Raw genomic sequence first — 26,213 nt, forward strand, 5'->3', positions numbered from 1 at the left:
CACAAGCAAACAATTCATGAAAAACTGCACCCAGCTTGATAATCACACATGGTATTAGATCCTGGGGTCTCTGCCATGGCAAATCTATGCTTTGCTAAAGAAGCTCCATTCACACAGATGGAGCAAAAGTGGGGAGTTCTTTGCCTTTAAATGCAAACAATCGATGGGGTAAAAGGATAGCTTTTCCTCTTGTGGTACAAAAGGGGGGCATGACTAGACTAACGAATGGGGCCCTGGGCCTGGTGTTTGCTGTTAGGACCCTACCAGCTGGTCAAGGGTTTCCACTCAACTCAGGTCCAATGTTTGTTGGATCTGTCTTGATTCAACTGTGTGCTCATTTCTTAGGCTTACATTAGTGGTGTTTGAGGTGTGTTCCAAACATCTTGCACTCAGCCTGCCACTATCATGTTGTATAAGCAGGAAAGTCTTGTATATTCTGTTAGGTCTACTGAGCAGCAACAATCTGTGTGTGTGTGTGTGTGTGAGGCTCACCTAGTAGTATGATGATACAGATAAGGATGGCAATGATGGCTCCGGTGCCTAGTCCAGCGGCGATGATTCGCTCCATGTCCACACAGTCTCCATGGTGATCACATTGGCAGACCTTTACTCTCAGGTGGGACATATTAGACATAGGCAGGTTTCCAGAGTCTGTGATCATGATGGGAACCTCGTAGATCCCACTTGCCAGGGAGCCAATCCTCAGTCTGAGCTGGGCGTACTCTCCTAGAATATGATGGGAGGGTAGATAGACAGAGAAACTGATAAGCAAGCATGGTGATTCCTCACTTACTGACCTCAGCAGTCTTCAATGTCATGTCCTTTCACTCAATTCTACTGGGAGCTGCACTGTATGGCTAATGGTCATCATTGGAGCTGCCAGGGGCTCTCTGCATTAAAAACAAGCATTTAACAGTAGTTGCTGATGAATAGAAGAGTTCTGCATGACACATTTTCAAAGATACTGACTTAAACAAGAAACAGATATAGAATGAGAAGCTTTACCAAAACAACAACATTTCTAAATAGCTACTGACACAAAAGACAGGTGTTCTCCAGAGTCCAACAGGCCTACATGTACCTTGTGACATAGCTTTAATCTAAGAGGAGAAAGTGGATCATTTCTCTGTCTTGCATACAAGTTGAATCTTAAGATGTTGAGCATAGAGATTAATTCTTGACCTTGGGAATAAACACCTAATACAATATCAGAAATTCAAGGTTCATTTGGTGTCTGATTCCAGAGCTTAGGACCACATCTCAAAGTCTTCCTCAGTGAAAAGAACTTCCTCAAGTATCATCACATGACCTTAGTCAGTCAGTCAATCAATCAATCAATTTTATTTATAAAGCCCAATATCACAAATCACAATTTGCCTCACAGGGTTTTACAGCATATGACATCCCTCTGTCCTTAGGACCCTCACAACGGATAAGGAAAAACTCCCCCCAAAAAACCCTTTAACGGGGGAAAAAAATGCTAGAAACCTCAGGAAGAGCAACTGAGGAGGGATCCCTCTTCCAGGACAGACAGACGTGCAATAGATGTCGTACAGAACAGATCAGCATAATAAATTAACAGTAATCCATATGACACAATGAGACAGAAAGAGAGAGAGACAGAGAGAGAGACAGAGACATAGAGAGATGCAGGACAGACGGTAATGACAGTAGCTTACAACAACATTAATGAAAGTAATAATATTATAATTAATAATAATATATTAATATTTGATAGTATACATGTGTTACAATAATCATATGTGTATAATAACAGTAGAAGTATGAGCAGCAGGAGGCATCTGGCAGGACCACGGCAGCAGCACAACCACACACGTCACACTATCCAGGCACCGCTGCAATATAAGTCAACCTGAGAGACAGTGGAGCACAAAGGCTCCGGAGAAGAAGCCGAGTTAGTGACATCCAGAATGGCCGACTTAGCAAGATGCAGTAATAGGACATGAAAGAGAGAGAGAGAGGGAGAGAGAGGGAGAGAGAGAGAGAGAAGTAGAGAAGGTGCCCGGTGTATTATAGGGGGGTCCTCCAGCAGACTAGGCCTAAGTCAGCCTAACTAGGGGCTGGTACAGGGCAAACCTGAGCCAGCCCTAACTATAAGCTTTATCAAAGAGGAAAGTCTTAAGTCTAGTCTTAAATGTGGAGACGGTGTCTGCCTCCCGGACCGCAACAGGAAGATGATTCCACAGGAGAGGAGCCTGATAGCTGAAAGCTCTGGCTCCTGATCTAATTTTCGAGACTTTAGGGACCACGAGTAACCCCGCATTCTCAGAGCGCAGTGTTCTGGTGGGATAATATGGCACTATGAGCTCTCTAAGATATGATGGAGCTTGACCATTTAGAGCTTTATAAGTTAGCAGTAGGATTTTAAATTCAATTCTGGATTTTACAGGGAGCCATTGCAGAGAAGCTAAAACAGGAGAAATATGATCTCGTTTCTTAGTTCCTGTTAGTACACGTGCTGCTGCATTCTGAATTAGCTGGAGAGTTTTTAAGGACTTAGGGGTAGGTAAACAAAGAGGTAACAAAAGCGTGAACCAATTTTTCTGCATCTTTTCGGGTCAGGATAGGCCTAATTTTCGCAATATTACGCAGATGAAAAAATGCAGTCTGTGAGGTTTGTTTTAAATGAGAATTAAAAGACAAATCTTGATCAAATATTACTCTGAGGTTTCTTACGGTAGCGCTAGAGGCCAGAGCAATGCCATCTAGAGAAACTATGTCATCAGATAAAGAGTCTCTGAGTTGTTTGGGGGCAAGAACAATAACTTCACTTTTGTCTGAATTTAACATCAGGAAATTGGTGCTCATCCAGGTTTTTATGTCTTTAAGGCAATTATGAAGTTTAGTTAATTGATTACTTTCTTCTGGCTTTATAGATAAATACAACTGTGTATCATCCGCATAACAATGGAAATTTACAGAGTGATTTCTAATGATGTTACCTAAAGGAAGCATATATAGAGTAAATAGGATTGGTCCGAGCAGAGAATCTTGCGGAACTCCAAAACAAACTTTAGTACGTAAGGATGATTCATTATGAACGTGAACAAACTGAAAACGATCAGATAAATAAGATTTAAACCAGCTTAGTTCAGAACCTTTTAGGCCAATTAAGTGATCCAGTCTCTGTAGCAGAATTTGATGGTCAATAGTGTCAAATCCCGCACTAAGATCTAATAAAACAAGTACAGAGATGAGTCCTTTGTCTGAAGCAATCAGAAGGTCATTTGTAATTTTAACTAGTGCTGTCTCAGTGCTACGATGCACTCTAAATCCTGACTGAAATTCCTCAAATAAATTATTATCATGGAGAAAATCACACAGCTGGTCTGCGACTACTTTCTCAAGGATCTTTGAAAGAAAGGGAAGATTAGATATTGGTCTATATTTGGCTAACACCTCTGGATCCAGGATGGGCTTTTTTAGGAGAGGTTTAATTACAGCTACCTTAAAAGACTGTGGTGCATAGCCTGTTAATAAGGATATATTGATCATATCTAATATATAAGTGTTAACTAAATGTAAGACCTCCTTAAGTAGCCTAGTTAGGATGGGGTCTAAGAGACATGTTGATGATTTAGATGAAGAAATCACTGCGGTCAATTCTTGAAGAGAAATTGGGAAGAAGCAATCTAAATATATATTAGGTCTTACAGCTGTGTTTGAGGTTAGATAGGTACTATCTGAGGACAGGAGGTCATGAATTTTGCCTCTAAATAGTTAGAATTTTGTCATTAAAAAAGCTCATAAAATCATTACTGCTAAGGGCAAAAGGAATACAAGGCTCAATAGAGCTTTGACTCTCAGTCAGCCTGGCTGACGTGCCAAATTTTTTCATTTAGTTGCACCCCAAATTTTTCACTGTGCATTTTGGCACTCAATGAGAACATGTTTTACTCTATGCCTGGTATGCGGACGCAGCTCTCACTTTGGTCACCAGATGGCTTGTACCCCGGTACCTCATAATCCCACAGTACCCACACAAGACTCCCCAAGGGATGTGGTCGTAAGCTTTCTTTTGGCATCATCACACTGTGACCTCCAGCATACACTGGGGCGGTTTGCAGCAGAGTGGGAAGCAGCTGGGATGAGAGTCAGTACCTCCAAGTCAATCAATCAAGTATTTATTCATCACATGGAATTAAACAAGGTCAACCTCAACAAGAGGGCTGCCTGGTCGCTTCACCCAAACACAGGCAGCGCCACACTGCAGCAGCCTCTGAATGGTGTATAGCAGTGATCCACAGCAGGAGCAGGACAGGACTTCACATTACCACTGTTACACCAGTCCTTATTCACTGTAAAGCACATGCCTCATGTCCTGTTACTGCATCTTGCTAACTCGGCCATACTGCACGTCACTAACTCGGCTTCTTCTCCGGAGCCTTTGTGCTCCACTGTCTCGCAGGTTAACTTCTATCACAGCGGTGCCTGGATAGTGTGACGTGTGTGGTTGTGCTGCTGCCGTGGTCCTGCCAGATGCCTCCTGCTGCTGCTGTTATCATTAGTCATACTTCTACTTTTATTATACACATATGATTATTGTCACATACATATACTATCAGATGTTAATATTTACTTTCAACATATTGTACCACAATAGCCAGAATCATAATTATAATATTATTACTTTCATTAATGTTGTTGTAAGCTATTAACACTATTGTCTGTCCTGCATCTCTCTCTGTCTCTGTCTCTCTCTCTCTGTCTCTCTTTCTGTCTCATTGTGACATACGGATTACTGTTAATTTATTATGTTAATCTGTTCTGTACGACATCTATTGCACGTCTGGTTGTCCTGGAAGAGGGATCCCTCCTCAGTTGCTCTTCCTGAGGTTTCTACCGTTTTTTTTCCCCGTTAAAGGTGTTTTTTGGGGGAGTTTTTCCTTATCCGCTGCGAGGGTCCTAAGGACAGTGGGATGTCATATGCTGTAAAGCCGTGTGAGGCAAATTGTGATTTGTGATATTGGGCTTTATAAATAAAATTGATTGATTGATTGATTGATTGATTGATTGATGCCTCCTCTCCTTCTCTCCCAGAGTCATCTGCTCCATTGGACTGGCATATAGAAAATGAGATGCCTGGTTGAATGGTGCTGTCCAAGATGTAGCCATGTTTCAGCGAATCAAAGGATATTACATTTCCTGATATCCTATTGGAAACTGATGCAGCAGTTTATTTACTAGTTTATTTCCTTACACCTGTCCAGTGGGTAGCAGGATGGTAGTTCAGCTGGTGTTCATTCTTTCCTCACAGTTTAGTGATGTTTACATTTGAAAACCTCAACCTGGCTTGCAAGCAGCTAGCTGCAAGTTAGCTAGAAATTGACAGAAGGAGAGTTTACAGACTGGTGAGTTGATTTCTTCATCCTGATGAGTGACTCACAGCCACACACCATCTACAATCCAACATCAGGCAAAAAGGCACCACCAAGACTTGCAAAGTAGACACGAGAGTCTAAATTTAGCACAAATTTAGCAGAGCTGACAGAGGGGCAGCTGGATATCAGTATTACATATGGAGGTAAATCACTGTGAGACACAAATCACTTCTGTATCAAGTTGGAAGGCTGAGACTGTCAGCATGTCATCTTCCACTGACAGGAACTGACAACATAAAGAGCCAATTTTTTTATTGTTGGATGAGCGAATGAATGAATGCATGAATGAATGAATGGATGAAGACATATAACAAGATGGGCACATTATCCCATTCTTACCATTGACGCGACTGAGCGTCCAGTTGCGGCGTATGTTTGATGGACGAGTTGCTAGCTCGAAGGCAAAGGGTCCAGCGTTAGGGGTCAGGTCGGGGTCACTGGCTGTGATGTTGATGGCGTTTGGATCTGGCTTCTCACACATTTCCACCTCAGGAGGGAACACATGAGGTGCATTGTCATTGATGTCTAGCAGGTACATCTGTAGGGTGCCTGTCCCACTGGTAGGCGGGATACCTGTAAACACAGAATGAAAAGATGTTGAATAGTTTAGCCTGAATGTGCCTGTGGTGAAATAACTATGATTGGACTCAAGTTTCAAGACAAAGATGAGAGAACATGTTTAAAACCCTGATAAAAGCTGCTTATTACATCCCATACTCAAATCTGTCCTGAAGACTATGGTATATAGAGAAAAGGCTCTCAGGGCCATTCCAACCAAAAAAGCTTGTTCCTTCAAATTGATTGTAATAGATTGTAATTGATTGATTGATTGATTGATTGTAATTATAATAGACCAGGGAACTGTTACTTCAAGACAATGTGTGCAGGGTTAATAGTTTGGCCTGGGAGAGGCACAATAGCTCACACTGTGTCTAAAAAGGGGAGGATGATGCTCTCAGTAAACTGTATGACAATGTAGTATTAAAACTGATGCTACACTAGGTCAGGTGGTCTGCCAAATCCTTCAAAATGATATATTTTTCCATTAGTCAACAATTCCTTTAAAAGCCAACAGTGAATGTTTCTACCAATGACTGTAGGCTTTAATAATAATAGTAATAATAACAATAATAATAATAATAATGCATCAGATTTATATAGCGCTTTTCAGGACACTCAAAGACACTTTGCAGTGCTGAAAAATGTCACTGATAATAAAATATAAATGAAAAACGAAAAATAACTGGTGGAAACTAGGAAAAAGCCAGTTTGAACAGAAGGGTTTTTAACAGTGATTTTAAAGTCTGTAGGGAGTCTGCATTTCTGGTGATGAGTGGGAGGGAGTTCCAGAGGGTTGGGGCAGCGGCGGCTAAGGCTCAGTCCCCCAAGGTTCAGTGCTTGGGTCAGGAGGTTGGAGTCAGTAGAGCGAAGCCAGCAGGTAGGGGAATAGCGGTGGAGGAAGTCAGTGAGATAAGAGGGGGCAAGGTTATTGAGGGCTTTGTAGGTGATGAGGAGGAGTTTGTATTGGATGCAGTATTGGACAGGGAGCCAATGAAGCTGTTTGAGGACAGGGGTGATGTGGCCCCTGGAGGGGGTGCGGATGAGTAACCGGGCAGCAGAGTTCTGTATGTGTTGCAGTTTTTGAAGGCTGGTAGAGGGAAGACCATAGAGAATGCTACAGTAGTCGAGTCTGGAGGTTGTGGTGTGGATTTCTGCAATGGAGTGGGTGAGGGAGATGCGGAGACAGGCAATGTCGCAGAGATGGAAGAATGATGTCCTGGTGATGTTGCTGATACGAGGAAGTGACATTGTGACTGTCGACGTGGAGAGAGAAGTCCTGAGGAGAGGGTAGGCGTGCGGTAACAGTAAGGGGTGGAGCTGCAAGAACTACCTAGCATGACAGAAACCTTCTTTGGAAAAAATTTATTGAACATGTACTTTGATGTTTGAGTTTGGCAAAGGTCCCTCCCATTCACTAACATGGAACGAGACATGGGTCATTCCAGTTTATGGTATCTTCTAACAAGTATTTGCAGCCTAAGCGATCTCAAGTTAAACTTGTTTTCTCTCTTTCTCCTTCTGAATTAATTATTGTTTTGGTCTGGCTCACACTTTATCAATTGCTTTTTTTTGCGTGATTTTGCAGTTCCCACGTGAGCTTGCGGCTCCGCTACGCAGCGTGGCGCTCCAGAAACGCATCCAGTAGGCGAGGGTACACGCTGTCGGATGCTCCAGATCCGCGGCACTGCGCAGTGCGGCTCAGACGGAGTATGTGGAAATTGCGGGTAAGACTTAGATGGCTTTCTGCCTGACAATCTCAATCCACCTTTAATATGCTAAGCAATTTATACGACATATGTAGTAAGGGGTCCCTGCTCTGTCTCAATGTTTTTCAGGCCAAGGACCCATTAGCTGAAAAGCGAGACATGGGTCTCAAGGACCCATTAACTGAAAAGCTAATGGGTCCTTGGCCTGAAAAACATTGAGGACCCCTGCACTAGAGCACCAAATGTGGATTACTGAAAATAGTCCCCAGCAAATGCACTATTCCGTCCTATTTGGGTAACCTTCATTAAATACTACATTGATCAGCTGTTTTAGGATATATCTGAGCCCTTTAACATTTACTGTACCTGCATACACATTTTTGTGTTTTTGCATTGATTTTTACACATAATTTTGAATGTGTTTATGCATATGAGCTAATACTTTGAAAGACTTTGTATTTTTTGGTCAGTGTTTTAATTTCACTATCAGTGTCAGGTCAAACTGGAATAAACTAAAGAACTGAACAGTAACTAAAAGACATGCAAGGCTGAAGAATCCACTTCCACAATAAACCAGAAGGAGGAACCTTTTGCACCATCGCCCAGTTACTGCCCGGACCATAAAAGGCGGCGCACATCATCACAGGTAAAGAGCAAACAAAGGTACACAGACAGCAGGCGTAAATCTGTTCCCTCATCCTTCGCATCCTGCGGTGAGCCAATGCAGAGTGAGAGCATCTAAAACACCAGAGAGGCAGCCGGTAAGACGCTGAACTGTTTAATGAAGAGGTTTTTGCACGGAGGTAGTTCATTGTGATTAATTGGTTGTGCTAACACTAGCTTAGCCATGGGGTCGGACGCCCAGTAATGCGTGGCTTGGTAACTGATTGTCTGTGTGCGTTGATTGCTTGTTAATCTCCCTCCTGACTTTTGAAATGTGTTAAAAATGTAATGTGTAAATTGTAAATTTAAATTGGTATGTGTTGAGCATATCTTAAAGTATTTCACTTTGACATTTAGTGAATTATGAATGTATGTTGATTGTATTGGGTGTATCACAGAAGTAATTAGTAGATTGGGAGAGCAATTTAAATATAAGATGATTTGAAACATTTCATATTTACAGATTCAATTCAAGCATTTATGCTCATATATACTTTTAATTGTAAGCATTTTTGTAATTGTGAAAGTGTAATTTTGGAATTTCACTTTCTTAAAATTTGACCATAAAATTTAATGTTAAAACTCTTTAAAAGTTAAGGTTAAAAAGCCTGTAAAAATCTGTAATTAAGGTTAAGAAGTAATTCATGTTAAAATACATTTAATGGTAAAATACAGAAATTGAGACAATTTAAGTTAAAAACACATTAAAATATACATTTAAAACAACAATAAATATTTAAAAAGTAGTGAAATTCATACTTACCTGAAACTATGCTAAAACCACTTACAGCAGTGGGTAACTTTATTTGCACTTGATTTGTAATTTAATGTAAATATACAGTACAGGCCAAAAGTTTGGACACACCTTCTCATTCAATGCGTTTTCTTTATTTTCATGACTATTTACATTGTAGATTCTCACTGAAGGCATCAAAACTATGAATGAACACATGTGGAGTTATGTACTTAACAAAAAAAGGTGAAATAACTGAAAACATGTTTTATATTCTAGTTTCTTCAAAATAGCCACCCTTTGCTCTGATTACTGCTTTGCACACTCTTGGCATTCTCCCGATGAGCTTCAAGAGGTAGTCACCTGAAATGGTCTCCACTTCACAGGTGTGCCTTATCAGGGTTAATTAGTGGAATTTCTTGCTTTATCAATGGGGTTGGGACCATTAGTTGTGTTGTGCAGAAGTCAGGTTAATACACAGCCGACAGCCCTATTGGACAACTGTTAAAATTCATATTATGGCAAGAACCAATCAGCTAACTAAAGAAAAACGAGTGGCCATCATTACTTTAAGAAATGAAGGTCAGTCATTCCGGAAAGTTGCAAAAACTTTAAATGTGTCCCCAAGTGGAGTCGCAAAAACCATCAAGCGCTACAACGAAACTGGCACACATGAGGACCGACCCAGGAAAGGAAGACCAAGAGTCACCTCTGCTTCTGAGGATAAGTTCATCCGAGTCACCAGCCTCAGAAATGGCAAGTTAACAGCAGCTCAGATCAGAGACCAGATGAATGCCACACAGAGTTCTAGCAGCAGACCCATCTCTAGAACAACTGTTAAGAGGAGACTGCGCCAATCAGGCCTTCATGGTCAAATAGCTGCTAGGAAACCACTGCTAAGGAGAGGCAACAAGCAGAAGAGATTTGTTTGGGCCAAGAAACACAAGGAATGGACATTAGACCAGTGGAAATCTGTGCTTTGGTCTGATGAGTCCAAATTTGAGATCTTTGGTTCCAACCGCCGTGTCTTTGTGAGATGCAGAAAAGGTGAACGGATGGATTCCACATGCCTGGTTCCCACTGTGAAGCATGGAGGAGGAGGTGTGATGGTGTGGGGGTGTTTTGCTGGTGACACTGTTGGGGATTTATTCAAAATTGAAGGCACACTGAACCAGCATGGCTACCACAGCATCCTGCAGCGACATGCCATCCCATCCGGTTTGCGTTTAGTTGGACGATCATTTATTTTTCAACAGGACAATGACCCCAAACACACCTCCAGGCTGTGTAAGGGCTATTTGACCAAGAAGGAGAGTGATGGAGTGCTGCGGCAGATGACCTGGCCTCCACAGTCACTGGACCTGAACCCAATCGAGATGGTTTGGGGTGAGCTGGACCGCAGAGTGAAGGCAAAGGGGCCAACAAGTGCTAAACACCTCTGGGAACTCCTTCAAGACTGTTGGAAAACCATTTCAGGTGACTACCTCTTAAAGCTCATGGAGAGAATGCCAAGAGTGTGCAAAGCAGTAATCAGAGCAAAGGGTGGCTATTTTGAAGAAACTAGAATATAAAACATGTTTTCAGTTATTTCACCTTTTTTTGTTGAGTACATAACTCCACATGTGTTCATTCATAGTTTTGATGCCTTCAGTGAGAATCTACAATGTAAATAGTCATGAAAATAAAGAAAACGCATTGAATGAGAAGGTGTGTCCAAACTTTTGGCCTGTACTGTAATTGGGTTTCACAATATTTAAGTGTTTATTTTCTGTTTTTTTGTATACTTATTTTCTGTTGGTGATTTGCAATAGCATTTGCATTGTGTACGGACTTTAAACTTTTTTTTTCTGTTTTGTGTTTCTTTGATTGAAAGGTTTTTCACCTACACGTGGCAAATACTTGCACCTGAAAAATAAAAGAAGGAAAAGGAAAAACGGCCTGGTCATTGAGTGAAATCCAGTTAAGACCTCTGGTAGATGCCTCTCTCCCTTTCAAGTGGGGATATTGCATGGGAAACATTTAAGAACGTGATAATCAGCTATTATAAAATATCAATAATGCAGTGTATAATCACAATCACTTTGTTACACTTACACATTTGTGGCCATTTACTTTCATTGAAACCACAATTTTTTTATCCCTTTAAAAAAATACATGAAAAAAAGTGATTTTGATTTTTTTGTTGTGCAATGTAGTCTTGCTTGCCAGACCAATAAGCCTGGGAGGAAGGAAATCTGAATACCTGAAAGTACCACTAGTTGGTGCTGTTGGTCTGTTGGAGCGTAGAACCATCAAAAACATGCGAGACAGTTATTCCCACAATCAGGACTGTAAACATCAAACATCAAAGATTCTCACATTTCTGTCTGACTGTCTATATAGTCTATGCATATATTCTGACCCAGATTATTGTACCTTTCATAGCTGAATGATCAAATGGGTTTTCGGGAAATGCTACAGATGACAGCGGAGGACTTTGATTTCTTGCTGGGGCTGGTAGAGCCGTACATCGCAAGGAAAGACACCAGATTTAGGCTTGTCATATGCCCTAGAGAACGTCTGTCCTTGACCCTGCTCTATCTGGCTACAGGTGGGTTATTTAAATTGTGTGGAAGTAAAAATAAATTAATTAGATCTGCCTCCAGAGCCTGGGTCCAAACAGAACGGTGGACACTGCTATTGTTGTTGTTGCTTGTCAGCTTGTCCTCCTCACATTTATTGTCACCAAAAAAACAACTCACCAAATTTATCGTGTCACACCTCTCCAGTTTTCTAGCATGCAAGATATCCGGTCCCGGTCTCAGACGAGGGGGTGATTGGCTCGGAGGGTTGTTCACACGAGGGCAGTCTATCTGCCGACTCACCTCCGACTCAAGGTGGCTCTCAAGATCCTCTGCGACATCAAAATTGCTTGCAAAGACCACACCACAATCATTTGTGGGGCATGCACGCCTTCTGGCTGAACTGGACTCATTCAGTCACTCAGTCACTCACACACACACACACACACACACACACACACACACACACATACAGTATTTCTGTTCTACTTTGTTGTAAGAATGTTGTTTTTGTTGATGATGAATAAATATTGTTCTTGTTCAAGGTAAACTTGTAGGTTTGCTTTATCTTCTAGAGCAAAATAAGGTAATAAGCTACTAGAAGGTAAAAACTTTAAAGGGTAATAGGAGTAATAAAAAATAATGGCCATTTTACATGAACTACAGGTGAGATTCTTTGATGAAATTGTTTTTATGATCAAGACTGAGGTTGGAAAAAAGGGAAAAGAAAAAAGAAATGGGGTGGCACAGTGGTGTGGTGGTTAGCACTCTCGCCTCACAGCAAGAGGGTTGCCGGTTCGATCCCGGGCGTGGGAGTGGGAGCCCTTCTGTGCGGAGTTTGCATGTTCTCCCCGTGTCAGCTTGGGTTCTCTCCGGGCACTCCAGCTTCCTCCCACAGTCCAAAGACATGCAGATTGGGGACTAGGTTAATTGATAACTCTAAATTATCCGTAGGTGTGAATGTGAGCGTGAATGGTTGTTTGTCTCTATGTGTCAGCCCTGCGATAGTCTGGTGACCTGTCCAGGGTGTACCCTGCCTCTCGCCCTATCGAAACTGAAGGAATTATTATTAGGGTCCGAGCAACAAGGTTCGTAGGACCCTATTGAAATCGTGCTGTTTATTATTATTGTTCTTATTCTCATGAACATGTAATCCACAATTTGTCAGCCATTTTGTATTCCGTGGTCATTTTTGGCGTTTCACACATCTTGTGATTTAATGAAATTGTCCTACAGATTTAATCAGATTTGCTCCAAATTTGGTTTATGTGAGCCTGACTACGTTGTGACCAAAACTTACTACAGGATCTGTCCAGTGTTGAATCGCATGCCCGCTGCGGAGTGTTGAATTTTGAGGTCTCGCCATGAGAAACGAAATTGCTATAACTTTTGCGTAAATGGTCCGATATCCACCAAACTTCACATGATTCATATTAGTCCTGCCCTGAACACATTTACATAACCATATTTCCTGATAGTCATAGCACCACCTAGTGTTAAAAGGAAGTACTTCTTATCAGACACTTATCTTTGGATTAACCTGAAATTTCAATGCTGTGGTCTATATTTGATGTACACAAACGTGACATATCATTAGTGTCTATGCGCGCTGCAGAGGGTTTAATTGTGATGTCTCACCATGAAAGAGGAAATTGATATAACTTTGGAGTAAATGGTCCGATGTCCACCAAACTTCACATGATTCATATTAGTCCCACCCTGAACACATTTATATGACAATATTCCGTGATAGTCATAGCGCCACCTAGTGGTGAAAGGAAGTGCTTCATATCAGACACTTATCTTTGGATTAACCTGAAATTTCAATGCTGTGGTCTATATTTGATGTACACAAACATGACATATCATTAGTGTCCACGCTTACTGTTGAGGGTTTCATTTTGATGTCTCACCATGAAAGAGGAAATTGCTATAACTTTGGCGTAAATGGTCCGATCTCCATCAAACTTAAGATGATTCATATTAATCCTGCCCTGAAAACATTTATATGACCATATTTCCTGATACTCATAGTGCCACCGAGTGGACAGGAAGTAGGTCTCATCAAACACTTATCTTTTGATTTATCTGATGTTGTTAAATGATGTGGTGTATATTTGATGTATAAAAACAGGATGTTTTAATTTGTGTGCTCTCCAGCTCCCTGCTGTAGAAACAGGAAGTGATACAAAATGTGAAATATGTCATTCCAGCACTGTATCAAGGATATGCCAAGTCATTCCTGCATGTGGTGTCTAACTTTGACAGAAATGAACTGACGAATCAGAAGGCGTCCTGCCCCCCCCCCCGACTTGCGTGAAGGTGCAAGGGCCCGTTCATCGCTGCTTGCAGCTTTAATTATTAGGGTCCAAGCCAAGACTGCAAATTGTCCGTAGGACCCTATAGAACATGCTGTTTATTATTATTATTAGGGTCCGAGTGACAACTGCAAGTCGCCCGTAGGACCCTATTGAAATCATGCTGTTTATTATTATTATTAATATTATTATTAGGGCCCACGCGATGACTGCAAGTCATCCACGTAGGACCTTATTATTATTATTATTATTATTATTATTATTATTATTATTATTATTTTTGTTATTATTAGGGCCCGAACGATGACGAAGTCGTCTGTGAGGACCCTATTATAATCGCGCTGTTTATTATTATTTATTATTATTAATATTATTAGGGTCCGAGCGATGACTGCAAGTCGCCCGTAGGACCCTATTGAAATCACGCTGTTTATTATTATTATTATTATTATTATTAGGGCCCACACGATGACTGCAAGTCATCTGCATAGGACCCTATTGAAATCGCGCTGTTTATTATTATTATTATTATTATTAGGGCCCACACGATGACTGCAAGTCATCTGCATAGGACCCTATTGAAATTGCGCTGTTTATTAGGGCCCGAGCGACAAGTGTAAGTCGTCCGCGTGGGACCATATTGTAATCATGTTGTTAATTATTAGGGTCCAACCGATGACTGAAAGTCGTCCGTAAGACCCTATTGAAATTGCGCTGTTTATTAGGGCCCGAGCAACAACTGCAAGTCATCTGCGTAGGACCCTATTGAAATCGCGCTGTTTATTAGGGCCCGAGCGACGACTGCAAGTCGTCCGGAGGACCCTATTGAAGTCACGCTGGTTATTATTGTTTATTATTAGGACCCGAGCACCTAGTGCACCTATTGAAATGCAAGGATTTTTTATTATTATTAGGGCCCGAGCACCGACCAAAGGCCAGGTGAAGGCCCTCTAGAAACTGAAGGAATTATTAGGGCCCAAGTGACAACGAAGTCGTCCGTGAGGACCCTATTGTAATTGTGCTGTTTATTATTATTTATTATTATTATTTTTATTATTATTAGGGCCCAAGAGATGACAAAGTCATCCGTGTAGGACCATATTGTAATTGTGCTGTTTATTATTATTCATTATTATTATTTTTTATTATTATTAGGGCCTGAGCGACGACGAAGTCGTCAGCGTAAGACCCTATTGTAATCGGGCTGTTTATTATTAGGGCCCGAGCGACGACGATGTCGTCCGTGTAGGACCCTATTGTAATCGCGCTGTTCATTATTATTATTATTATTATTATTATTATTATTAGGGCCCGAGCACCGACCGAAGGCTGGGCAAAGGCCCTATTGAAGCTGCTCCGTTTATTAGGGTCCGAGCGACGACGAAGTCATCCGTGAGGACCCTATTGTAATTGCACTGTTTATTATTATTTATTATTATTATGGCCCGAGCGACGACAAAGTCGTCTGTGAGAACCTTATTGTAATTGCGTTGTTTATTATAATTCATTATTATTATTATTATTATTATTATTATTATTAGGGCCCAAGCACCGACCGAAGGCCGGGCAAAGGTGCTATTGAAGCTGCTTCATTAATTAGGGCCCAAGCGACGACGAAGTCATCCGTGAGGACCCTATTGTAATCGCACTGTTTTTTATTATTTATTATTATTATTATTAGGGCCCGAGCAACGATGAAGTCGTCTGTGAGGACCCTATTGTCATTGCGCTGTTCATGATTATTATTATTACTTTTATTATTATTAGGGCCTCAGCGATGATGAAGTTGTCCGTGAGGACCCTATTGTAATCGCACTGTTTATTATTATTATTAGGACCCAAGCGACGATGAAGTCGTCCGCATAGGACCCTATTGTAATCGGGCTGTTTATTATTAGGGCCCGAGCGACGACGACGTCATCTGTCTAGGACCCTATTGTAATCGCGCTGTTTATTATTATTATTATTATTCCGACATTTCATGTCCCAATTTCACCCCTTTCCCAAATTTGAAAATGCTTCCAACTTTCCACATTCGTCCGGCCACATCTGAAATTCGATATTTTTGGGCAGTTGCACATGGTCGGCGCGAAATGCTGAAATAGCGCCCCCTACAAATTTTCAAAATACCCTCCCCAATGGGGTTAGTTTATCGTAGGCAAACCAAATTTGGTACACACATGTATCATACCCAGACGCACAAAAAAGTCTCTAAACGTCATGGTAAAATCCCAACAGGAAGTCGGCCATTTTGTTTTGAATTTTTTCGTTACAGCGATTTCCACAACATACATTTGAACGAACTTGTCCTAGGGATTTGCCCGATCGACTTCAAATTGCCAACAGATCATCAAGAGACCATGCTGATCAAAAGTTGTGCTCTGCATGTCTGTAGGTCAAAGGGGCGTGGCTGCTAGGGCGTGACAAATTTTGGCGAAGTTTCATTTTCTCACCATCGAATTTCGAACGGCTCTCACGCCCACATACTTGATCGTAGCAGCTTCAAAGTTGCTGGACATGATGATGGCTCCGCCCTGAATTCCCAGATATGTTAATATCCCACCTTACTCATAGTGCCCCCCGGTGGAAACAGGAAGTGACCAGTTTTTACTTTAACATATACTGATGCCACAAACTTGACCCCATCAACTTCATTCCACTTCTAATGCATGCAGAACAAGTTGGTGAAGCTACCTTATGAACACTGTGAAGCTACATCTAATGGTGTCTGTGTGGCGGCATGGCGACTATTGATCCCTCGCCACCAAATACATTTTGCTTTTTGATAGCTTCAGCAACCTTATATCCTTATGAAAATTGATAAACAGGTCAAGAATGGCAAGCTCTTACATCTGATAGGAGCATCGCCCATGGGGGGGCACAAAATGCCTCTATAGCGCCCCCTTGAAATTTTCAAAAACCCCTCACCTTAGGGTTGTTTTTGGAGTTGGAACATGACAATTGGTACACATGTGTATGTTGTCCAGACGCACATAAAAGTCTCTTGCACCAATGGTCTACTCTAAACAGGAAGTTGGCCATTTTGATTTTGACGTGTCATTTTGGCATGATTTCCACATGTTGTATTTTAACGAACTAGTCCTAGGGATTTCATCCAATCGACTTCAAATTTTTTATAGATCATCCAGAGACCATGCTGATCAAAAGTTGTGCTCTGCATGTCTGTAGGTCAAAGGGCATGGCTGCTATGGTGCTCCCATTTTTGATCCATTGCCATGCATATTCAAGCAGCTCTCTCTCCCACATAATTCATCCAAACTGCTTCACAATTTCTGTACATGATAAGAGCCCCACCCTCAACGCCTCCATATGTTCGTAGGCATTCTTGCTCATGGTGCCTCCTTGTGGAAACAGGAAATGCCATCTTTTTACACTGACAAACACCAACCTCAAGCTCCTGACCTGATCAACTACATTTTGTGGCCACATGATGATCAAGTTGATGAATCTCCACAGTGACACACGTGTCTTGTCATGTTGCAGGCTGCCGCGGTGGCGACTTTTAATTCTTTGCCACTGAACATCAACTTGGTATAAATCCTTCATGCATTGTCCGATATGCTCAAAATTTCACGTGTGATGAGGGTCCACCCCTGAACGCACCTGGCCACATCTGGTTACCGTCTTAGCGCCACCTGGTGGATGAACGAAACACTGCGTTTTTTCGCTCCTGGCAGGTTTTTTCTCCCTTCTCGTTTCGCTCCACAGCTCCCATGTGCCTCAGGCCCCCACGGTTGCATGGGGGAGCGAGGGCCTGATCACAGCTGCTTGCAGCTTTAATTATTATTTTTATTATTCTTCCGAGAATATAATCCCCAATTTAGCCCCTTTCCCAAATTCAAAAACTCACCAAATTTGGCACACGCATTTGGTCTGGTGAAAAATTTGATATTTTGACAGTGTTGTATGTGGACGGGGCCAAATGGCAACATAGCGCCCCCTAGAAAATTTCGTGCCTTGAGCCCCGGCTGTGAGTTTCACCTACGCGCATGAAAATTGGTGGGCTCATAGAGTAGGAAGATGAAAATTGGTACACATGTGTATGTTATCCAGACACACATATAAGTCTCTGGTACCAATGGTCTACTCCAAACAGGAAGTCGGCCATTTTGATTTTGACTTGTCATTTTGGCGTGATTTCCACATGTTGTATTTTCACGAACTAGTCCTAGGGATTTCATCCAATCGACTTCAAATTTTTTACAGATCATCCAGAGACCATGCTGATCAAAAGTTATTAAAAGCTTTTCTCTATGTCAAGGGGCGTGGCCGCTATGGTGCCTCCCTCACCAACAAATACGTTTGGCTTTTTGATGGCTTCAGCGACTTCATATCCTCATGAAAATTGATACACAGGTCAAGAATGGCGAGCTCTTGCATCTGATAGGGGCGTCGCCCACAGGGGTGACAAAATGCCTCTATAGCGCCCCCTTGAATTTTCAAAAACCCCTCCCCATAGGCTTTTTTTCTGGAGAAGGAAGATGAAACATCACACCATGTCAGGGTTAACAAGAAACAGCCTTATGTTTTAAATCAATATAAAGTACTCTACGTGTGCTCAGAAATAGTAGGTGACTAGTGCACATATGGTGACTGCTGAAATACTGCAGACATGTAACCTCTTGCACAAGCTTGCGTGTGTTAATCCTTGCGTCTGAGTGTGTGTGTTTTTTCCTTATCAGTGAGCTCCTTACAGTGCGTGTATGCTTGACAAGGGAAGGAAAATGTACAAAGACAAGTCAGATTACGGGGAGCTTGGAGCATGGTGGGGTCTCTGTATGGAGATGTTGCAACCAGCTACCAGTCCACACTCCATATCTCGTCCGGGCGGGGACTTAAACTGGCAACCCTCTGGTTCCCAAGCCAAGTCCCTGTTGGGATTCACAGGACCACTGATGATTTATCATTTGGTAAAATCCTCACTGGACAATTTAAAGGCTTTTTCCTCTGCCTGCTCTTTGACTTCAAACAAAGAGGGCTATGCGACACCCATCTCCACAGGAGATCTCACCTCACACCTCAGTGAGACTCAAGTCCCAAAACATGATTGGACAAGACCTTTTACAGTGACATGTGACTCTGTGATGTCACAGGCATCTGTACAAGATCTGCTCCCTTCCACAGAACTTTCTCTTCTTGCTCCAGCTGCTGTAGCAGCTGCACCCCTCTTTTTGGCTGGGCCTGGGACAGCAGAGGCCCAAACCCCTGCTCCATAGCCCAAACCACTAAAGGGAGGGCAACTGATCACAGACTCTGTTGCAAACACAAGGCCATTGCAACTAGCTTTCCAGCAACAAGGAACTAAGTGAGTTAGCACCCAGCATCTAACTCTGCAAGGACCCCGAGCGACCAGCTTCCTCGGATCAGAACCTTTGGAACAAAGGACACAACAAAGACTGCAGCTGAAACCACACATTCCCAGCCTTCTTCTGCTGGCTAACAAAGCAGTACACCACCAAGTGACTCTTTCTCCCATCCACTCAAGGATCGGTAATGTAACAACTGGGCATAGCTTATCACAGCTTTACAGACTAAGCAAGACTGTTTGACTTGTTGTATGTGATTTGATGCTGTTCATTGAGTTATTGTTGTGATTGTTGGCAGTTAGGTCATTGATTAGTTGGCTTCGCCAAAGCTAAGTGTTTAGTTTGCTAATACTGTTCACAAACAGATTCTTGCACACAACTAAACCATCTCTGCACTAATCCAGACCGTTTGCAACACACGTCACATTGACATAGACTCATTAACAAACAGGCTTTCAACAGAGCTACACCCAAACAGGCATCTCAAAGTTCCCGCTTCTTTTCCTTTTTCTTTGTCCTGACCACACAGTCAGACAAACACCTTCCCCGAAACTGAAGCAGCCTTGATTCGGCCATTTTGGTAGTTCTCTGTTGTCAGCCATTTTGCTTTGTAGGCCAAACGGCTCCTTGATCACCACACCCGCCTTTCTTTTTCTGTTCTCTCTTTCACACACACACACACATATACAAACCAAGCTTGTATATAGTTAGTTAGCATTTGTGTGTTTTGGTTTGCTTTGCTAATTTGTGAATAAATAATTAATTCTTTGGAATCATGCCTGTTGTCTGTTTAATGTTGCACAAGGGTGAATGAATAGTCAACCTCTGCTGCGTCAAGAACTTCGAAATCCTTCAGGCGTTACTGTTAATTTTGGTTGTTGTCATTAATTTAATTATTAATCAAACTCCAAATTAATAGTTAAGCGTATTTTATGAGACTGATATCTTTAACTGGCTATCATTTTTCCCTTTACGGGAATGGTGCCCCACAAGGTGATTTTATGTTAATTAAGTCACATTATTTAACATAATTATTAATTATTAATAATAATTATTAATTATTTCCGATAGCCAATTAAATCCCAACATATTTGGTGCCTCTGTGTGAAACCTAGTGTGTTGACCCCAACACTTATGGTGCCGCCGAGTGAGGTAAAAATATGTTGACCCCAACATCCCTATGGACTGAGCTACAAGACAAGAGCAAGACTTTGGGAATAATGCATTAAATGATTCACAGAAAAATATCTCCATTAGAAATCAATGGGAGTACTGTGTCCAAGAGACTGTCTATGTAATCCTACTAGCCTCCATGATCAGGACATTTGATATTTGGAATGAAGAACTGAAACTTAATAAAGGTGGACAGAACAACCTGTTGTCTGCAGGATAAAGTCTTCGTCTTCTCATTATGTGGCATAAAAGCCTAACTTCAGGATGCAGTTGCGAAAATGAAGCCTAAATTTGCTACATTCAACCTCAACCACGAGACAAAAAACAAACCAAACAAATAAACAAACAAACAAACAAACAAACAAAATCTATTCCTCCCATCAGATCAACAGATCACAACAGGTTAAAGTCAATGGCTCCATCTCTGAGATCAAACATTGCAGCACAGTAGTTCCTGAAGTTTCTGTGAGCTCACCCATTCTTTTCACCTTACATGCCAATGACTGCAGAAGCGAAAAAGCAGAACACACAAATTGTTAAATTCTCTGATGACAATCATCCTTAGCCTGCTGCACAGCATTAAACCCTGATCTTTGACCCCAGAGAGATTGGAGCCCATGACCCAGTAAAAGTTGACAACCAGGTAATCGAACAAATACAGTCTCATAAATACCTTGGACTAATGCTAGATTACAACCTTAAATGGACAGACCATGTTGATTTTTTATGATGTAAACTGGCCCAAAGACTGCACTTTCTATGCAGACTAAGATTGTTTGGTGTGAACAAAAAGATCATGCTCACCTTTTACAATTCTGTGCTTAAACAGCATCATTAGATATGGCTTGGCATCCTGGTATGGCTCACTGACAGTCCAGTTGAAAAACAAGATAACTCACATGAGCAAAATTGCTATGAATATAATGGGCAAGCAAAATAACCTAAGCCTACAGACAACATATGAGACAGCTGTACTCAGGCAGGCCAATAACATCCTTAAGGACCCAACTCACATACTGTTCAGCGAATATGAACTTTTACTGTCAGGAAAGAGGTAGAGAGCCAGCAAATATAAAAGTAACAGATACCGATTTTCCTTCATACCCACATCAATCACACTACTAAATACGCAACAACCCAGGATACAGCTACTAGCTGGGGAATGGGCTTTCCTAATGTACTGCCTACCTGTGTCCATGGATGTTTTTTTAAATTTATTTGATACTCAACTGTATTTTTCATTTTTCATATTTTCTTACCTCCAAGTAGTGCATGCAATGTATAATGTATGTGCAACTTGATTTTCATCGTGCCAAGTTTGAAAAACTTTTTGCATATAACACATTTCTCCTCTGCTCTGAGCATCGCAGCCAGAAACAGAACATGAGTGTTGTTGGTTCCTCTATTCTGATCTGTGTGATATTAACATGAGAGAAATTCTGTAAATTATTTCTAAAAAGTAGATGTTACCAATTATTTTTGAAATTTTGGAATGCAACCTAAGAAAAAAGAACCATAAAATCCTATTTCATGTATCTTTTTGAAGACTATATAACGATATAACGAAATCAAGTGAACATCCATTTTTCCAAGTGATGTGTTTGTGTCCGGACCAGCAGTTGTTCTGACCAGTCAGCGTCCTTCGAGGAGCTACTGGTGGCTATGTACACAAGTGGTTTAGGTGTATGTGACAACACGGAGAGGCAGCTGTTTAAAACAACAATGGCAGCTCCTAAAGGACTAAGCATAGATGCTGCAATAGCATCAGTTATGTCAGAGCTGGACAGTATTTCTTCACTGAAAGAAGAGCAAAGAGGCACTGAGGACTTTTCTCAGTGATAGACTGAAGGTTTATCCAATCACCTGCTAGTATTTTTTCAAAGTGCTTGCCCTTTTCCTACAATTTCCAATGATTCTCAGATGGTTCTGTGAAACAGAACAGCTGCATAATATAAAAGGATGTATATTACAATCATATTTTGTTCATTTATAATAATTTTTAATAATTATTTTGATGACTTTACAAAAACCATTATGGTCTCTAATAAGAAACACTACACTTATGGGAACCGTGCCATCATCAATTACTGATCGATCACACTAGAAAATATCATGGATAGTTCGGGTGGGCAGGACAAAAATGACAAAGCAGTTCCAAGGAGTTATTAATAACTTACAGAAACAATGTGTGAGATAGTCCACCTTCACCTTCTCTCCCCCTCTCCCTGTCTCTCTCTAAACACACACAAACACACACAGATGCACTCCATGGAGAGTGCTGTGAAGCTCATCTCAGTACTGACAGTTATGCTACTATAAAGTTTGATGTTTCTGGATCGGGTGGTTAATCAATACATATTTTTAGCATCCCATGTATCTTTTTGTGGGATTTTATATCCACTCCTGATGCTACTAAATATGATAGTTTATTTGGCATTCACCCTCTGCAGAAGAAGGCTACATCCACTTCAAAACATAAGTTTTCTTTTAAGTTTGGAGTCCAAAGCTCCACCCTCTTGGTTTGGCCATTCTTGAATTAATTCTCTTAGCTTCTTCTTCTTTGGATTCTGTGTGTGCACATATCCCTGCAGTCCTTTGACAGTGACTGGTGGAGTGTTTACTTAACTGGCATGCGCATTAATGCGGATTGTAAAGTCTCTTTTTGAGTTGAGTGTGAGGCTGTCTCATGATCATTGGATGGTTACTACCCAATGCAGTCAGAAAACCAGCAGCATTCAAACTCATTTATGCACAGAGGAGGGGCACTGCCATGAAAATATAAATTATATATATATATATATGTGTATATATATATATATATATATTTTTTTTTTTTTTTTTTTCGGACCCTGATGTTTTTCTCCAAAATGAGGACAGCACGTCATTAACAAAACAGATCTGTAAACAACAGCAGAAAAAAAACTCCATGCAATTTAATTTCCAATGAAATGGAAAACGTATTGGACTGACTGGGAATACTTTAAACTAGGGCTGTCAAACAAAAAATTTTAAAAACGTGATCAGTTACTGAACCTTAATAGTTAATCATGATTAATCACATCTTTTTTCAATGGCATGTTTAAAAATTCCATTATTTTGCATGTCAAAACAGTTTTGTGTTCTATATTAATGAAGTAGGGCAGTTCTTACCAGAGTGTCTTGAGTGGGAATCAAATACATGCAAAGAAATTAACTTAATAATCTTGAATTGAAGTCAGTGCTGCACTGCTACAACAGTGTAATCTGAAACCATGACTTAGAGATAGGTGACAACTTCAAAGGGTTTATTCTGTGGAGTTTTCTCTACTAACATGAAGCCAGAATAAATCACAGGAACTTTAAATGCAGATCTGCAGTTAGTTTCCACCCATTTAGCACCCATTGTAGTTAGTCTCTTAGATTTAGTTTCATTCACAGGTCTGTGGCCATTTGCTCACTCCAAAATAGTGCTTTGTCAGCTTAGGCGAGTGGTTGCCCGCTGAAATCAGTCTGATTAGCTGCAGACTGCTGTGCTGTATTGGTGATAGTTCAAACTCCAAAGCTCAGTTCAGACCAAAGATTCACAGCGAGACACGCTGAAACAGACAAGTACTTGCAATGTGCCGTTCTGCTTTTTCTAAAAACCCGCCGGTTCCTACCAGTGCAACTAGATGAGATCTAGTATTTTCTCAATGCTCTCTCTGTACTTCTGCTCTGATTTCCAGCTTTTCAGACTTATTTTGTGGCTGAATATATATGTGCACATAAGGCGAGCAGCAGCAGCGACCAACTGTCCGACACTGGCACACCGTAAAGACAGAAACAGAGGCCTCAGCGGGGACAGAGCACCTGCCTCAGCAATCGAACACATCATTTGCGGTCATTCTGACTTAACCAACGGACTTCACTACAAGCTGATTGGCTGTAGAAACAGGTGATGTCCTTAACGTTCTAAAACCAGGAAGGCTGGGCAATATGGACAAAAATTCATATCTCGGTATTTACAAGCTGACTGGTTTTCCGTTGCAAGTCAAAGCCACATTTAAAATATCACAAGCAGTTTTATAAAAACAGACTGTGATCAAAATAAAATGTAAAGACAGGGATTTATGAAAGGCGCTATATAAATAAAGTTTGATTGATTGATTGATTGATTGATTTTATTCCCCTGGTTGAAAATATGCAGCTGCACAACAGTTACACCTCCAAAACACTAGTCGGCGGGGGAAGTGCTGTAAAGCTTAGCTGATTCAAAACATACCTAAAACATACATTCAACATGGCTTAATAGCACCAATTTCAAACACAAGTACACAAATCAGCTTCCTTATAACTCACAGCATTTACAGACAAATCATTTGTCATTTGCTGGACCCATTTCCCCACAAATACAACATGCTAATGTTTTTAGCACAATCTTACGGCATTTTACATTGTATAAATTAGCCTAGCAGCAAGCAAACTTTTTCTCTACTCATATGATGCCAGGGACAACAACAAAATTTAACAAAGGTAACGTTACAAAATGTAGTTCCATTACAACTCACAGGGTGACAACTGTCTTATACTAAACACATTTCCCAAACAATAACATGCAAACTCTATTAGCACAACTATGGAATTTTATATTGTATAAATTAGCCTAGCGAATAGCAGAGATTTCTTCTACTCATATGAAGCCAGGATAAATCACACACAAACCTTAAAATGCTATTTTGTGGAGGCCTTATTGTCTTCACATTTTATTGTTTCTTATCTGTGAAATGAAAGTAAATAAAAGCTTTGATTCCACTGAGGGAAATGGTTTCAGTTCACAAAAATAGACAGGCACGCCACAGTGTGCAGTTACATTTCTGGGGAGGTGCATGTCAGATTAGGCCTCTTAAAAGTGTTGCTGAAGAACCTGGTAGTGAAGGAGTGGGGATGAGCTGTGTGGAAAGTGTTTGAGAAGAGAGATTCACACTGGTATGCATCATGTAACACAACTTGACCCTTGATATAAACAGTGTTGTCAGAATTTATATCTTGCTTGAAAATATATCTATATATTGTACATAATCATTGTATTGCCCAGCCCTAAAAACCAGCCCCCATCATTTTGACCAGCTGAGTTGCAGGTGACACCACTGCAACTTTTCTCTGCAACGTTCTAAAACAGTTTTGTCTCGTCATCAATCATTGGTCTGAACTGGGCTACTTTGGTGATACAGTGGTGTCTTTTTTTTCATCACTGCTGCAGCAGGAAACAAAGAGCTACTGCAGCAGCTTGACTACAAGTGAGAGTGCATCGAAGAGACAAAATAGCAGCACACTTTTGATGCAGTTAAAAAAAAAAGAAAAAGAAAAAAGCATAATAGGATTAAGGTCCGACATAACACATTACTAACATGTTAATGCTGACAGTATCCTGTTTCTAGACCTTTCAGGATACCCACTACTGGGCAGTGCTGTTGTTACATGTAGAGATGTTTACTAGTTTACTACTTCCCAGCAGCGTTCGAGTAATCTATTTTTAAAATCATCTAATGTTTCAGAAGTAAACTATTATAGCAGGTAGTGTGACCAAATGCTTTATCAATTTATTTTATTTTCTCTTAGAGAAAAAAGGCTTAAAAATTGATTATTTCATAACTCGTACTCATACTCTTACTCGTACTTGTCGTCCTCTGCTTATCCGGGTCCAGGTCGCGGGGGCAGCAGCCTCAGCAAAGAAGCCCAGACAGTCCTCTCCCCAGCCATTTCCGTCAGCTCTTCCGCGGGAACCCCGAGGCGTTCCCAGGCCAGCCGGGT

General features: G+C 41.1%; 1 protein-coding gene across 1 annotated transcript in view; it reads right to left on the minus strand.

The window, feature by feature from the left end:
• The window catches only part of LOC117253819 (cadherin-2-like), a 469,385-nt gene that overhangs the window by 88,696 nt on the left and 354,476 nt on the right, over positions 1-26,213 (minus strand). Inside the window, exons 12-13 of the mRNA XM_033621526.2 lie at positions 5,742-5,975; positions 493-726 (exon numbers count right to left, since the gene is read on the minus strand). Coding sequence (XP_033477417.1) covers positions 493-726; positions 5,742-5,975 — 468 coding nt within the window. The remainder of the gene's footprint in view (positions 1-492; positions 727-5,741; positions 5,976-26,213) is intronic.

Source organism: Epinephelus lanceolatus, chromosome 6, assembly GCF_041903045.1.
Source record: "Epinephelus lanceolatus isolate andai-2023 chromosome 6, ASM4190304v1, whole genome shotgun sequence".
Classification (NCBI taxonomy): Eukaryota; Metazoa; Chordata; class Actinopteri; order Perciformes; family Serranidae; genus Epinephelus; species Epinephelus lanceolatus.